General features: G+C 35.6%; 2 protein-coding genes across 5 annotated transcripts; both read left to right on the top strand.

The window, feature by feature from the left end:
• The first annotated feature begins 553 nt into the window (after positions 1-553).
• Positions 554-5,844, top strand: LOC113345611 (poly [ADP-ribose] polymerase 2-like). 3 transcript variants are annotated; one of them, XR_003358215.1, is made up of 19 exons: positions 554-718; positions 806-1,136; positions 1,356-1,477; positions 1,629-1,710; positions 1,867-2,102; positions 2,228-2,360; positions 2,512-2,567; positions 2,691-2,767; positions 2,888-2,934; positions 3,152-3,201; positions 3,313-3,375; positions 3,521-3,601; positions 3,689-3,799; positions 3,906-3,981; positions 4,147-4,283; positions 4,747-4,820; positions 5,043-5,148; positions 5,254-5,417; positions 5,535-5,844. XR_003358215.1 is itself a non-coding variant. In XM_026589379.1 (18 exons), exons 1-18 carry the CDS (start codon positions 635-637, stop codon positions 5,347-5,349), a joined length of 1,962 nt encoding a protein of 653 aa, XP_026445164.1. In that variant the 5' UTR covers positions 554-634; the 3' UTR covers positions 5,350-5,735. The 3 variants fall into 3 exon arrangements, 1 of the variants encoding a protein (XP_026445164.1); XR_003358216.1 differs by having other exon boundaries at positions 5,254-5,422; positions 5,535-5,735; XM_026589379.1 differs by having other exon boundaries at positions 5,254-5,735.
• Positions 5,845-12,104: 6,260 nt separating this feature from the next.
• LOC113345444 (COX assembly mitochondrial protein 2 homolog) lies at positions 12,105-14,640 on the top strand. Of its 2 annotated transcripts, none has more exons than XM_026589222.1 (4): positions 12,105-12,293; positions 13,611-13,673; positions 13,978-14,082; positions 14,164-14,640. In XM_026589222.1, exons 2-4 carry the CDS (start codon positions 13,629-13,631, stop codon positions 14,245-14,247), a joined length of 234 nt encoding a protein of 77 aa, XP_026445007.1. In that variant the 5' UTR covers positions 12,105-12,293; positions 13,611-13,628; the 3' UTR covers positions 14,248-14,640. The 2 variants fall into 2 exon arrangements, with proteins under 2 accessions (XP_026445007.1, XP_026445008.1); XM_026589223.1 differs by lacking the exon at positions 12,105-12,293 and adding an exon at positions 12,301-13,398.
• The last annotated feature ends 371 nt before the right edge of the window (positions 14,641-15,011 follow it).

Raw genomic sequence — 15,011 nt, 5'->3', positions numbered from 1 at the left:
AAGGTGGGCCCAAGATTTAGTTTTTGTATATATTCTATTAGATATTTATTTTATAGAAAGAGAATCTCGCTTTTCGATTTTTGAAGGTGGGCCCAAGATTTAGTTTTTATATATATTCTATTAAATATTTATTTTATAGAAAGAGAATCTCGCTTTTCAGTTTTCTGGTGAGGATTATTTCCTCGCCCTGTCTAAATTCGCTCTAACGTTTCCTGCTTTCGAGTAAGAAGAAAAGAGACGAAACTTTTACCCACGAATTTATGTCTACATCATCCTACTTTTCTTCTCCTCCAGACTCAGCCGAATAGCGCGTTCGGATACCAAAAACATAAGTCAGAAGTAAAGAAGTCATTTTAAAATTCAATACATGAATAGATTTTTTACTCCATTGATTTCTAAAAATCGAAAAGTAACTTCAGAGTACACATCAAACAGGCTATAAAAATCACATATAGGTGGTCAAAGAAAGTCAAGGGTCAATAACCCTCTCCCGTCAAATCGTGTCTAGCACTACAAACAACGTTTCCCTCTCTTCCTCGACACGCTTTTTGAGAACTTGAAAACCCTTCTCCGTCATTCTCTCTCCATTGAACACAGACACACAGAAGGGAAGGGAAGAGAAGAAGAGTGAGCCATGGCGAGCAAGCTCAAAGTAGATGAACTCAGAGCTGAACTCACCAAACGTGTCTTAGATGCTTCCGGCACTAAACCTAAACTGGTATGCAAAAGGATTTTCACGGATTTTTTGGATTTTTTTGGATTTTTTTGAATTTTTTCTTATTTTTTACCCTTTTGTTTTTGTTAGGTTGAGAGATTAGCAGCAGCGCTGCTTGAAGAATCAAAAGCACAATCATCTAAAGCTGATGATTCAGTTGGTAATAAGAGAAGTAGTAGAAAGAGACGTAGGGATTCTCAAGATGATGACGATGATCTGGTTACTGCTTCCACTGATGGAAAGATCAAAGACGAAGAAGAAGATGGTGCTATTGTTGATATTGAGACCCTTCGTGGAATGGGGGTTCGTGAGTTGCGAGAACAAGCTTCAATTCGTGGGGTTTTGGCTAAAGGGTCTAAGAAAGAACTTTTCGAGAGACTTTGTGCTGATTTACAGAAGGACTCGGGTTCGATTACTCAAGGTATTGTTTCAATTTTTTATTCGATGTTTGTTGATTTCGTTGTGGATATGAAATTGGGGCTGTGTTTGCTTAGGTATAGAAAGATGGATTGCAATTTGATTTAACAATGTTGTGTGTGTCATACATTGAATTGACTCAAAATCAATGTCAATTTTGCGTGTGTGTTTTTTGGATCAAACTTGGGGATTTCTTAATTTATGAATATGGTGATGGCTGTAGATAAAGGAGAAGTGAGTGAGGTGAAAGAGGAAAAGTTGGTTAAAGCCACCAAGAAAGGTGCTGCGATTATGGATCAGCATCTACCTGACCAATATAAGACAAACTACCATGTATTGGAGCATGTAAGTAATCCAATTGCAGTTCTTTATTGTTGGAAGTCATTGTTTGATATGGTGCATGGGGTATTTTTTTCCCGTGATGTCTTAGTAAACACGTACTGTTGGTTCATATTTACTTATGGCTTCAAAATTGTTTTGCTTCATATTTATACAGGGAGGTGAAATCTATGATGCAATGTTGAACCAAACAAATCTCTCGGATAATAATAATAAGTTTTACATGATTCAAGCTCTTGGTATAGTTTCTTCTTCTGCTCCATCCTCGTTTATTTCTCTTGTTCCAGTTCCCGTCTTCCAAACGTCTGTTTTTGTGTACTGGGCAGAATCAAGTCTGATGAATGTGGTATAAATCTTTTCCCCAACTTTATATGTGCTATTATAAACTAATGCAGAATCAGACGGTGGTGGAGGTTTCATGGTTTTCACTAGATGGGGTCGAGTTGGAGTTAAAGGCCAGAATAAGTTACAGGGACCTTTCACCTCCAGAGATGAAGCTATTCATGAATTCGAAGAAAGATTTTACGCCAAGACAAAAAATCTGTGGTCTGAGCGCCAAAATTTTGTTTGTCACCCGAAACTCTACACTTGGTTGGAAATGGATTACGAAGAAACAGAAAATAAATCAGTTGTAAGTTTATTTATGTTCTTCCATTGTTGCTCTTGGGTTTGTTTATGCTCTTGAATTCATCAACCAGCATATGTTTTAGATTTCCAAGTTCAAGAATCTCAGGTACTCCCTTTTGATTATTTCAGGTTCCAAAGGTTCCAAAGAAGCCCAAAGACTCTTCAGTTCAACCGCGAGAAACAAAACTGGAATCTCGCATCGCTAAGTTTATCTCTCTTATTTGTAATGTCAGTATGATGCAGCAACAGATGATTGAAATAGGTTAGTAATGTTTACCTCTAAACGACCAACTCATAACCTAATCATTGTATCATATCATGATATACGCCTTATGTTCTGCTTGTCCACCTTGTTAGTGCTTATAGTCTTTTGTTTTCCTGTGCATATTTGTACCAACTTTCGTAACTTTCAGGATACAATGCTGAAAAGTTGCCTCTTGGTAAGCTGAGCAAATCAACCATTTCGAAGGTATGCCGTTTGATTAATTACTGAACAATATACAGAAAAAGTTGTCTAACTCAAACTATGATCTCACATGTCTGCCTTTTTTTTCCTTCTTTTGTTTAACCTTCTCGATTTGAACTCTTGCAGGGATATAATGTCTTGAAGGAAATTTCTGAAGCCATCACTGCCAAACATGATAGGCAAACACTTGAGCAATTGACTGGGTAAGCATTGGGCTTACTTTCAAGGTTCTGAATGTGCATTTGCTGAATAACGTTGACTGTCAGTTACTGACTTATTGTTAATCTTTTACTTTTCATTATTCTCTGGTTGTTTCGTTGCAGAGCTTTCTACTCTGTTATCCCTCATGACTTTGGTTTCAGAAAGATGCGTAAGTTTCCTTTTGGCCAGATACTGTTATCCCTCATATTACATGCTGCAATATATGGTTTTATATTCCAAAATTTGATGCTTTTGTGTTCCAAAATTTCTATCATCATTTCATAATGTGGCTACACTTTTTTACTGGATATGATCTTTCTTGGCTGCTGGCCATTTTTATTACTGTTAAATGATAATTACATATTGTAGAATGTATATAATGGCAGGGGAGTTTATTATCGACACACCGCAGTTACTGAAAAAGAAGATAGAAATGGTAATGAGTTTTTTCTTATACATATGCTATGAACTTGTTGATATTTATTGTTTATTTGAGCTATTAATTGACTTCCACTTTGAATCAACAATCGTCTTTGTGTTCATAAAGGTTGAAGCCCTAGGTGAAATTGAGCTTGCAACTAAGTTGTTAAAGGATGACGATGACATGCAGGTCTCTTTCTTCTCGTTGTTTCTCATTACCGATTTACTGGTTTGCACGATTTATATGCAGCCCCTTGTATCAGAATGAATAGACATTCATTGCACTACTGGTGCATATGCGATAATCTGATTTTGTGTTTTTGTCCATTGAACAGGAAGATCCACTATACACTCATTACAATCGCCTGCAGTGCGAATTGAAAGCAATTGATGCTGATTCAAAGGAATACTCTGTGGTAAAAATCTGTCTGTTCCATTTCAGCATTGTGTAAGCTCTACAGATAGTATTTATTTTTAAATTGGAACCTGAACTTTGGGTGCAGATAGAGAAGTATATGAAGAACACTCATGCAAAAACACATTCACATTATACTGTTGATATAGTACAGTTATTTAGGGTATCTAGGAAGTGTGAAGATGAACGTTTCAGAAAGGTACATGTCATTCTTCCCAAGTGAACTTCTGAAATGTTTGGATTGGTTTTATGATTGTATGTGGAAACTCATTTGCTCGTACACCCCACCTTATCTCTCTGTGCAGTTCTCTAGCACCAAAAACAGAATGCTTTTGTGGCATGGTTCTCGACTTACTAACTGGACTGGAATCCTATCACAAGGTATTCTTATGCTTTTTCCTGTTCAAGATTTATTCTTATGCTTTTTCCTGTTCAAGATTTCAACGGATATTAACCAACCATTAGTGGGTTTTATCAAGGTCAGATGGTAAGGCTAACCTAGAAAATATACTAAAATCTTCCACATTCTGCTTTAAATTAAAACAGGATTACGCATTGCTCCTCCAGAAGCCCCGTCAACAGGTTACATGTTCGGTAAAGGGGTTTATTTTGCTGATATGTTCTCAAAAAGTGCAAATTATTGCTACTCGTCTTCTGGGGCAGGAGTGCTTCTTTTATGTGAGGTTGTTTTCTTGCTTATACCTTATCAATACTTGATCTTTGGTTTGAGTAAAATTACATAAACATCAAACGTATTGTAGGGCCAGGCCAAATTTTGCCACAGAACATGCTGCTAACAGCATACCTGAATTTGAGTGTTTGATTTACCATAAGTATACATTTTTTCTTAAACTTATAGGTTATAAAAATATGTTCTGGTCGAACTAAAATCACGGCTCTGATAAATTTTTACCTTGCTATTGGCTTTGATTCCTTAAGCTGCAAATTATAAGGTTGTGATGAGTTCATAATTCACTTGGTTCTCAAAACTTACTTGGTGCAATTAATATAATGCTGGTAATGTATAGGTCATTCACTGGCCTAATTTAGAAAGGTCAGGTTGAAGATTTTGTATCCCACATTTGTACCCTAAAACACCCTGGCTGGCTTGAGAACGTAAGCATTTTCTAACTTTCTTGTCGGCAGGTTGCATTGGGTGAGATGGCTGAGCTACTACATTCAGATTATAATGCTGATAAGTTGCCAGCGGGGAAGCTAAGGTTCGTTCGTTATTCTTTCATGTATACCATTCACATATCTTTTTATGCTTTCTGGGTTGACGAGTATGGCAGCAGAAACTTAGAATATGCCCTTTCAATATGCAAAAAATGTGCAGTTGTGATTTGGAATAAACAATTGAACAACTGTATAGTGAGTGATCTTGGCCGGTTCAAGCTGTCGTTGTGACTATTAATACTTTTTATGTGAAATATTTGTTGCAGCACAAAAGGGGTTGGTTCAACAGCTCCGGATCCATCAGAGTCTCAGGCACTTGATGATGGTGTTGTAGTGCCCCTTGGGACGCCTAAGGAGCAACGCGGTCGAAAGGTACCATGCTCTCATTTTAAGCATTTTGTAAAAATTAAAATTCGTTCAAGGGAGTACAGAACTCTGGATAATCCTCTATTCATCCTTTATATTTTTACAATACAGGGTAGCCTGCTGTACAATGAGTATATAGTCTACAATGTGGATCAGATTCGAATGCGGTATCTCATTTATGTTAACTTCAACCACGGTAGACGGTAGAGATGTGCAGAACAATCAGCAGTGTATCCCAAACTAATCTGTAAAGAAACCTCTCATTTCTCATGATGGTAAAGTTAGTAGTCCCCCACCCCCACCACGTTTGGTAGTTTCTTCTTTCCTCCCAAATAACGTTGATAAGTGCTAGTCTTTCGAGGATCTGAATTCTGAAGTTTTTTTAATTTTAGGTGGGAAATATATACAGTAAAGTTTCTTGTTCTGCTTTTGGAGTACTCACTGGTGTTTGAAGAGTTCATATATTTTGAAGGTTTTTTTTTTTGGTCTTGAATTGCCTTACCGCTGCCATTGATATGGATTACCTAGAAAATGTACTTTATCTCTCTAATTCGTTGCACTGGCATTTTTAAGGATGGAAAGTAATTACTCAATCTTTTTTAGTATAGTTTATATTCATCTATCACCGTATGTAGAAGGTTGAAAGTACAGACTGTTGGGTTTTTTTTTGAAATTCCACTGAATGAAATTCAAGTTTCGAATCCAAAATCTTCCCGACAATATTATATTCTGCATTGTTGTAATAATTTGGACAAATAAGGTTTCTTTTTACAAAACCGTTATGGTTCACTCGAACTCCACTTCTACCACAACAAGCATGTCCCTCCCCATTCATGGTGGTCGTAGGGGTAGACATGGTGGTGGTGGTCGTAGGTGTAGACATGGTGGTGGTGGTGGTGGTGGAGGATTTTGATTGTCGGATTATTACGTTGTCACTCCCATACCTGACCTCAATGCCCACGGGCTGGTACTAAAACCTAAAGATTTAATGGCCTGAATTGTGTTGTTTTATGTGAAAACTACAGGGAGAATGGGTCTCCCTGATGTTTCTACTGTGAAACCCACGCTCCCAAAACTACAGGCGCGCACCCAAATTCTGGAAGAAAATTATTTTCAAACCCAAAATATATAAAATTCTATTTTTGTCTTTTTTTTTCTTCTTCTTCTTCGTCGTCGTCTCTTTTTTTTCTTCTTCTTCTCCACTATACCTAGATCTCAGAAAAAGGGAGAGATTCGACTGATTTCGAGAACAAATTCATGCCTAAATTCGATTGATCTCAACAGCAGCACCAAATCGTCTTCTTCTTCGAATTAACGACGAACACTCTTACTACCGATTCTCTTCATTACAATTTAAATTCACTAATGTTATTAATGGTAGCATCAAAAATCCCTAAATGGGTTTGTAGAACACGGTTTGGTCATCATAGATTTATGATCAAAACTTGTTTTCAATGAAGATTTTGAAATGAATTTCAGATTTTTATGAAACTCTCAGCCGTGAATTGAGTTGGAGTAAGCAATACTGGATGAGTTGTGAAGAAGGTTTAATTGCAGATGATGGTGTAAATACATGAAAGAAGATGATGGTGTAAATACATGATTTTGACCAAGAGCCCCCAAATAACTGAAAGATAATGGTTTGCGTGGGAGTTAATGAAACATGAAAGAAGATGATGATGTGGTTATGACAACATAACATGTCATTCAGTCGAGAAACTGTCTGCATAACATGTTATGCATTCGTGAAAATGGATGCATAACCTGTTATGCATCTACAAAATTTGTTGCATAACTTGTTATGCAGTCCAGAAAACCTGCATAACCTGTTATGCAGGTTTAATTGTAGATGATGGTGTAAATACATGAAAGAAGATGATGGTGTAAATACATGATTTTGACCAAGAGCCCCCGAATAACTGAAAGATAATGGTTTGCGTGGGAGTTAATGAAGCATGAAAGAAGATGATGATGTGGTTATGACTGCATAACATGTCATTCAGTCGAGAAACTATCTGCATAACATGTTATGCATTCGTGAAAATGGATGCATAACTTGTTATGCATCTACAAAATTTGTTGCATAACTTGTTATGCAGTCCAGAACCCTGCATAACCTGTTATGCGTCCGAAAATATGGCTACATAATGCATTATGCATCGAGAAAATAGATGCATAACCTGATATGCATCCGTAAATATGGATGCATACTGCATTATGCATCAATTTTTTATATGTACGGCTAAAATCAACCAAAACAATGGTTACATAACTTGTTATAGATGCATAACTTTGTTATGCAGATACATAACTTGTTATGTAGTCGAAAAAATGGTTGCATAATTCGTTATGCGCCTGCAGAATGTGTTATGCATCGTTTTTGGTGACTGCATGGTTAAGTATCAAGTTTTCAAAAAATTTCCCTAAAATGAGGATCACCTCCGATTTTTTCGTTAAAAACAAAAATTTGATATTCTTGTTTGTACTCGTTGCGTAGCTCTTTTAAAAATATTTCCAACGATATAAAATTTGTAAAATTCTAAGGCGCGGATTTTTAGATATGTTATGTCCAAGTTGCGCTGCCAATTATACCCCTGAAAAAGATAGTATGCATAACGAGTTATGCCTGAAAAGATAGTATGCATAACCAGTTATGTATTGATTCATATAATAATTTCATATAATTATGGGTGTCACGGTATACAAAATTAATTGTGGGCCTGAGAACGAGAATATTATTTTTTTGGGTCTCCCCCTAATTTCCCCTTGTTTTATATGGACTGATACCAATCCTAGCAAAACTGGTACTAACTTTATTAATCATGGTCAACTCGAATTTGGTTAATTCCACCTACCCTCTCATTACGGAGTTTGGGTCTTATGTTTTCTTTTCTCCCGATTTATATATGTGTTTTAATTGCCTAGTTGAGTCTTTTTTTTTTTTTTATTTTATTAGTCAATTGCGAAAAACTTGAATTAAAAGGAAAAACATCTTTTTGAAAAACTTAAGAAAGATGATGTTGATGCTGAGACGCTCCGTGGAATGGGGAGCTCGCGAGTTACGAGAACAAGCGTCCTCTTCAATTCGCGGTCTTTTGGCAAAGAAAAAGCATTATGAGAGATTTACAAAGGGGATCAATTTCGATCAATCGAGGTATTATTCTTCATTATGTTATATATTTGATACATTATATTTGTTGATTTCGCTGTGGAAATTACTAAATAAATCATGCATGTCAACAGCCCTTTGCTCTAAAGCCTTGGATGATAGTTTGAAAAAGTTGGTTAAAATCACCAAGAAAGGTGGTGCAGTTTTGGATCAGTATCTCTCTGACATATTCAAGGAAAACTACCATGTACTGGAGGATGTAAGTTGACTTCAGCCACTTTTTGTTATATAATATATATATGGTTACTTTATAATATTAAAAAGTCTGAGTTCGAAATACGTCGGTACCAATTTTTTTACTGGATGTACTTTTGTTTGTCCTAATTATATGGAGATACAATCTATGATGCAATATTGAACCAAACAAATGTCTCGTCTAATAATAATAAGTTCTACGTGATTCAAGCTCTTGGTATAATTTCTTATCATTATTATTGCCTACTTTTTGTCTTTTTTTTTTTGTTGCACCGGTGAGAATCAAATTATAATATGCAGAGTCGGACTGTGGTGGAGCTTACATGGTGTTCACCAGATGGGGTCGAGTTGGAGTTGAAGGAAAGACCAAGTTACAGGAACCATATACATGTGCAACAAATGCAAAACATTGGGCTATGTATGAGTTCCAACAAAGGTTTTACGACAAGACAAGAAATCACTGGTCTGATCGCAAGAATTTTGTTTCTCACCCTAAATTCTATACTTGGTTGGAAATGGATTACAAAGAAACAGAAAACGAATCATCTGTGAGTTTATTTATTTATGCTCGAGTATCATTCATTCGTTAAATTTACAATCTCAGTTAGGCACTCTGATTTTTATTTTTATTATGATAATTTCAGTCCCCTGAGGAGCTCAAGGACTCTTCAGTTCAACCACGAGAGACAAAGCTTGAATCTCGCATTGCCAAGTTCATCTCTCTTATCTAGGGACGGGCCTAGCAAGGAGCTAAAGGAGGTTATAGCCCGTCCCTAATTTTTGGGTAAATTTTTTTTAGTATGGAAACTTAGGTTAAATTTTATGTTTAGCCCACATATTAGTTGTATTTAGCTAATTGTATATGATTTTATCCCATACTATGAGGTGATCAAAATTTAAGTTATGTTTAAAGTAAATAATCTTCTTCCACTCACTACCTTTCTACTCCTACTTTCTTCTCTTTTGGTAATCACTTTGTTTTTATGTTATTTGTGTTCGTTTTAACTTTTATTTCCCTAGCTATTTAGTATTGTACGGGTGGATCACTATTTAGCCACTAATTATGTGATGTATTCCAAAAAAAGTTCTTCTTGTTGCTTTTTACTCTTGTTTGTATTTTGCTTTTTTAATCATCGTAGAAGTGGTCAGAACTAAGACACAAGATGACTCCATTCCAAGTTCATTAGCAAAAAAACTTTGAACAAGATTAGATTTTGGGCTATACAGGGGCCATTATTATTCTTTTTATTTTTTTTTAAACTTTTTAAGATTATTTGGTTTTGTTTAAATTCAATAGTTTGTTACTTCCGGTTTCTACGTTATAGAGTAGTATCTTGGCATAATATTGAGAGTTTGTTTAGATTGTTATTAAATTATCAGTTGGTTTTTTAGCTTAGGGATCTTAGATCTACTTAATAAAACAAAATCAATAGTTAAGGGTTTTATAATCCTGTGTTCTTATACATGGTTTTCTGCTAATCTGTTGTATTTTTATTTTGTCTTAATGCTTTGTTTTTCAGTGAGTATCATATTTGTATTTAGCATAGTCATTGATAATTCTTATTTTCAAGAAAATATGAATGATCATGTGAAACAACGTGATGTTAAAATCAATGTTGGTTATGTATTGTCTTGGTCCGATTTTATAAATCGTGACTTTTCTACTTGTATTTCTTTGGAGATACATTTCTCATTTTATAAGTTCTTGATTGCAAAAAAGCCTAAAATTGCATTTTCAATCGCCAAGGACGAATTTATTATCTTGTACAAGCCACCGTGACACTTCTGTTAGTCTTGCTATTGATAGAAGGGCTCAGGACCATACATTGATAGTATTATCACGAGTGAAGACGCTCATCTTCCGCAACTTGCTTGTGGCGACATACATTCGACCATCATTAGAAGACAACTCATTGGGTACCTATGGAGAACGAAGATTTTCAATGATTTTGAGGAATTATAAATGTAATTTTATCTTTTTAGGTAGTTTTGTTATACCTTTATGGAATCTTTGCGTTGCACTCTTTTCCTTAGCCAAGGGTTGACTACAATGGGTTTTCCTTGACAAAGTTTTTAACGAGGCAACAAAAACGAGCCCTGCTTTTCTCAAAGTTTTCAATTTTATTCCTCCTGTATCTCTTATCATGATGGTGATTTGGGCTGATTTTAGAGATATATCCCTGCCTAGAGCAACCTTTAATGATCTAGTCCTAGTCACTTAGCCGGTTTATTAATCAATCCTGTTAAAGGGGCGGCATGATCCATTAGAGGGGCGGCAACCTAATAAGACAAAAAGGTCATTACATGGTAATTCATGCCACCCCTTATCAAAAAAATATGGAAATGACTAATTAACCCTTATTATTAATAATCAAGATTAGTGTTGATAATCAAGATTAGTGTCGATAATTAATTTTCACTTATAATAACTCTAAAATCAGATTTTTAGAGTTGAAAAAAAAAGTTGTGATGAGAAGTAAAAAGACATTTTTGTGAAACCCTAGATTTTGATTCACTCAACCAAAATGAGTGATTCCAGTGACAAATTTGAGATGGGTGAATCTCTAAATTAGTTCCCATTAGCTTTTTGTCGCTCAAAATTATCTAAAGTACGTAAAAAAAATCGAAACTTTTAAAATTTCAGAAGAACTTACGGTTGGAATTTAGCTCGTTACCAACCGTAACTCTCAGTTACGGTTCCAAAAGTATCGAATACCAACCGTAACTGGTTCAATTTGGGGAAAACCCAATCGTAATACCAGTTACGGTTGGTAGAATGACAACATATAGCAACCGTAACAAATTACGGTTGGTAACTAATGAATCGAGATCAACCGTAACTAACCTACGGTTGGTAAGGTTATTTGAGTTACAAGTCGTAACTCAAATACGGTTGGTAACAGTGATGCAATTACAAACCGTACGTAAAAAGAAAATGAAACATCCAGGACGACTTACGGTTCGTAACGTAAGTAGCGAGACCAACCGTAAGTAATTTACGGTTGGAAACAAAATTTGTAACTGAATATTTTATCTCAAAATCAAGAACTTACGGTTGGTATTTGAGTTAAATGAACCGTAACATCAACCAAATCTATAGTTACGGTTCCAATTGGAGTTATTACGAACCGTAACTCACATGCAACACAGAAATTTCAATTTCAATTTTGATCCAAAACCCTAATTTTTGATACAAAACTAACTTAAATCAAACACAATAAACAAAACTCTAACCGGGTCTTTTGGAAATATAGTTTTCAATCAATGATTATCAATTTTTCAAATCGCTGATTAATCGAAGACGATGAAAATTTCAATTTTAATGGAGGAGGAGAAGAGAAGAGAAGATGAAAAAAATCAAAAAAAATGTTTTGGTTTTTCTGATTCCATTAGGTTAAAAATAAGAGTAGGGTAATCTGGTCAATTTACATCCCATATAAGACATCCCCTAACTAATAAGAGGGACATTGCTATCACCCTTGCCGCCCCTCCAATGGAACATGCCGCCCCTTTAACAGGATGTTATTAATATAAATCGATTCATTCAACAACAACAACAACAACAAAATAAAAAAAAGAAAAAAAAATCAGACAGATGTAAGCTAAGGTTTAAAGAGTACCGACTTCTCAAGAAACGAGTGGTATTGTTTTTTTTTTTTTCCTTTTCCCCTGAGCTCTTCTCAACTCTCTCGCTCTCTCTGTAGAAACCCCCAAAACTGATCAAGTCGATAGAGATCCGAAATCAAGTCTCCGGAAGTCCATCAAAGCAGTTCAACATCACTCACTGGTATGGTAACATCCAATTTTAGCATCAAAATTTGTCTTCCGTCTGCTTTAAAACCCTAATTATTAGATAAGTAGATTTGAATTGAGATTCATTGGAACCCTGTTCTTAAAATTTGTCTTGCTCCGGTGTGCTTGTGTTTTGTTACAGAGAATGTATTATCCCATACCTTAATTCTACTTTCTAATAACAATTAGGGAGAGCAATGGAATAGGAAAGGATGCCCAGGGGAATTTAAACCAGTGCTAGTTAGGTGAAGAAGAGAGCGGCAGTTAATACTAATTTATGTATATTCTTAACTAGATAACAGGACAAGAATGACTACCCTGTTCAAACACAAACTGATTACAGTTAAACTAAGCATCACCTTCGTTAAGAAATGACGATGGTTCAATCATTATCAGCAATGTAGCATCAACCTGAGAGTATATATCACGACAAATAATATATGCATTGGTCATGAATCATGATGGGGAGGGTATTGTGTAACCAGCAATTTTTAGTACTTGAGAGGAAGTCCAACTGGTGACTGAAGTCTTAGTGTTATATTGTTAATTAGCAGGAGTCAGGACCCTTCTTTTTTTCCTGAATGTAAAAATCCTAATACATGATGTATCCTTTTTTGACAGTCTTATTTTTCTTCTCTTTAATGTTCTCTAGTTTGAGCTTTTTCTCGGCATCTGTTTTGCTTTTAAGACCATGGATTTGACAAAAGGGAAGTTACTGAAGGGACAGAACAGCATAAGTGGGGCAGAAGAAGATGGGATCAGTTTATTACCTGACTCACTTTTTCATCATATCCTTGCCTTTCTTGATATCAAGTGTGTTGCTCGTACTAGCTTACTATCTAAGCATTGGAGTCACATTTGGACCTCTATTCCTACCCTTGATTTTCAATTCTCTGACTTGGACAATTCTTCAGAGACCATTACTGATATATGGATTTCTTAGATAGAACGTTGCTTCTTCACAATTTCTCAAAGATTCTCTCCACTGGTTTCGGAGTTCGAATCATTTGAATGCTTGTTAGATTAATTCATGGATCTCTGCTGTCACAAAGCATAAAGTTGAATGTTTCCCAGTTCTATTCCTCTATCTCTTTTTACTGGTAAATCACTAGTTCCTCTTGCCGGTCAAAATTGCTCTTATTTTTCGTTTCAACTGCTTCTGAATCATGATGGTTACGTCTATTTTCTCTTTAAGGGTATTCAGTTTCTAATATTTAGCATTTACAGTATGTTCTGCAGTTTTACTAGTGAAGTATAAAAAATAGGTAAATAACAATTTTTTTTTTGCTTTCATGTTTTCCGGTGTAACCAGTTTTTTCCCAGGAAAATTATGCATCCTCCTTTGACCTTGCATAGGCACCCAATGTGCACGGAGGTAGTTGACTTCATCCTTCCCTTATTAGCTGAGAACAACTTTGTGCATCTTACTTTAAATTCTATGCCTGATGTCTCCCGCAATAATATATGTTTCCCTCCTTTTCGTATTCTATCTGAAAGCAAAACAGTTCCTGAGTTTATGTTTCCCTCCTTTTCGTATTCTATCTGAAAGCAAAACAGTTCCTGAGTTTTTGTGAGACGTTATGGTCTTGGAGATCCGAGTTAATTGTTTTTGTTCTAAAAGGAGAGAAAAAATGGTAAAAAGGTGAAGAACATGATAATACTGGCATGCTTTTACGCAGATAATCGAAGAATTCCAAAAATGTCACATAGAACATCCTTATGCGAAATTCTTTGGCGAGTGTACAGATTTGAAGATTAAACTTGATCGTTGTTTCCGTCAAGAAGTGAGTTTTTGTTTTCCATTGTCCATTACCAGGTTCTTAATTGAGAAGCTCACATATTTATTATTCTCTTTTATTACATAGAAAGCTGTGAAGCGAAAAGCAAATTTTGAAGAGAGTAAAAAGTTGAAGGAGAGGTTGCAAGCTTACAGAAAAGAAACCGCCTAAGCAGAGCAATGACCGAAATCATAGACAGAAGAGAAGACTGTTAGGTTTGTTTGAATTTTTCACGAAATGAAGTTCAAGTTTCACAGTGACGAGCACAACCTTTATCCAAAGTCTTCCCTACAGGAGAGCTAGTCTATACGTATCTACAACTTGATAGATGAATATAGATTTAAATTGAACTAGAAGACGTAAATTTATACTGCAGTTATTTTGTTACCAGAGATTATAGCGTTATAGAGTTGTTTGATTGTCCTCCTACAGACACTATTGTCGTAACTTGGACAGAACAAATACTAGTACTGGCTGGCTGTATTGCTTTCTTCCCCTGGGATAAGCGGGCATTAACTATGAAAAATGAGATTTCTTTTTGCTAAAGAGATTTTCTATCTTAAATCTTTTCTGGAAAACTTGTTCCACTTAACTGTGTTATGCTGTGCTGTTGAAGGATGACAAATTATACTAATTATGTTCCTGCACTTATTGATCATCAACTGTAACTAGTTTTACAAACACTTTCATTTCATCAAGGTTTACAATTTCGCTAACACTTCAGCTCCACTGCTACCTTGTCGCACCCTCCCATCTGGAGGACATGGTGGCGTCGGTCTTGGCCGTGGTAATGGTGAGTTTTGAGTGCCGGATAATTACATTTACGAAACATAACTAGTCATAAAAATCCAAGGTTACTAAACTTGTGGTATAAAAACCCCGTTCAAATGAAATTGGTTTCATCAAATTTTTTGGAGCTTTTTTACGCCTTTAGA

Source organism: Papaver somniferum, unplaced genomic scaffold (genome assembly GCF_003573695.1).
Source record: "Papaver somniferum cultivar HN1 unplaced genomic scaffold, ASM357369v1 unplaced-scaffold_81, whole genome shotgun sequence".
Classification (NCBI taxonomy): domain Eukaryota; kingdom Viridiplantae; phylum Streptophyta; class Magnoliopsida; order Ranunculales; family Papaveraceae; genus Papaver; species Papaver somniferum.
The sequence above is the reverse complement of the archived record's forward strand: the minus strand, read 5'-3'. Positions and strand labels throughout refer to the sequence as shown.

What these genes read in the sequence shown, in the direction of transcription:
- LOC113345444 (XM_026589222.1), top strand. Translation starts at nt 13,629, where the DNA reads ATGCATCCTCCTTTGACCTTGCATAGGCACCCAATGTGCACGGAG. An exon ending in GGCACCCAATGTGCACGGAG is followed by an intron (nt 13,674 to 13,977) that starts GTAGTTGACTTC and finishes GCTTTTACGCAG; the next exon opens with ATAATCGAAGAATTCCAAAA. An exon ending in ATCGTTGTTTCCGTCAAGAA is followed by an intron (nt 14,083 to 14,163) that starts GTGAGTTTTTGT and finishes TTTATTACATAG; the next exon opens with AAAGCTGTGAAGCGAAAAGC.
- LOC113345611 (XM_026589379.1), top strand. Translation starts at nt 635, where the DNA reads ATGGCGAGCAAGCTCAAAGTAGATGAACTCAGAGCTGAACTCACCAAA. An exon ending in GCAAATCAACCATTTCGAAG is followed by an intron (nt 2,568 to 2,690) that starts GTATGCCGTTTG and finishes GAACTCTTGCAG; the next exon opens with GGATATAATGTCTTGAAGGA. An exon ending in AGGATGACGATGACATGCAG is followed by an intron (nt 3,376 to 3,520) that starts GTCTCTTTCTTC and finishes TCCATTGAACAG; the next exon opens with GAAGATCCACTATACACTCA.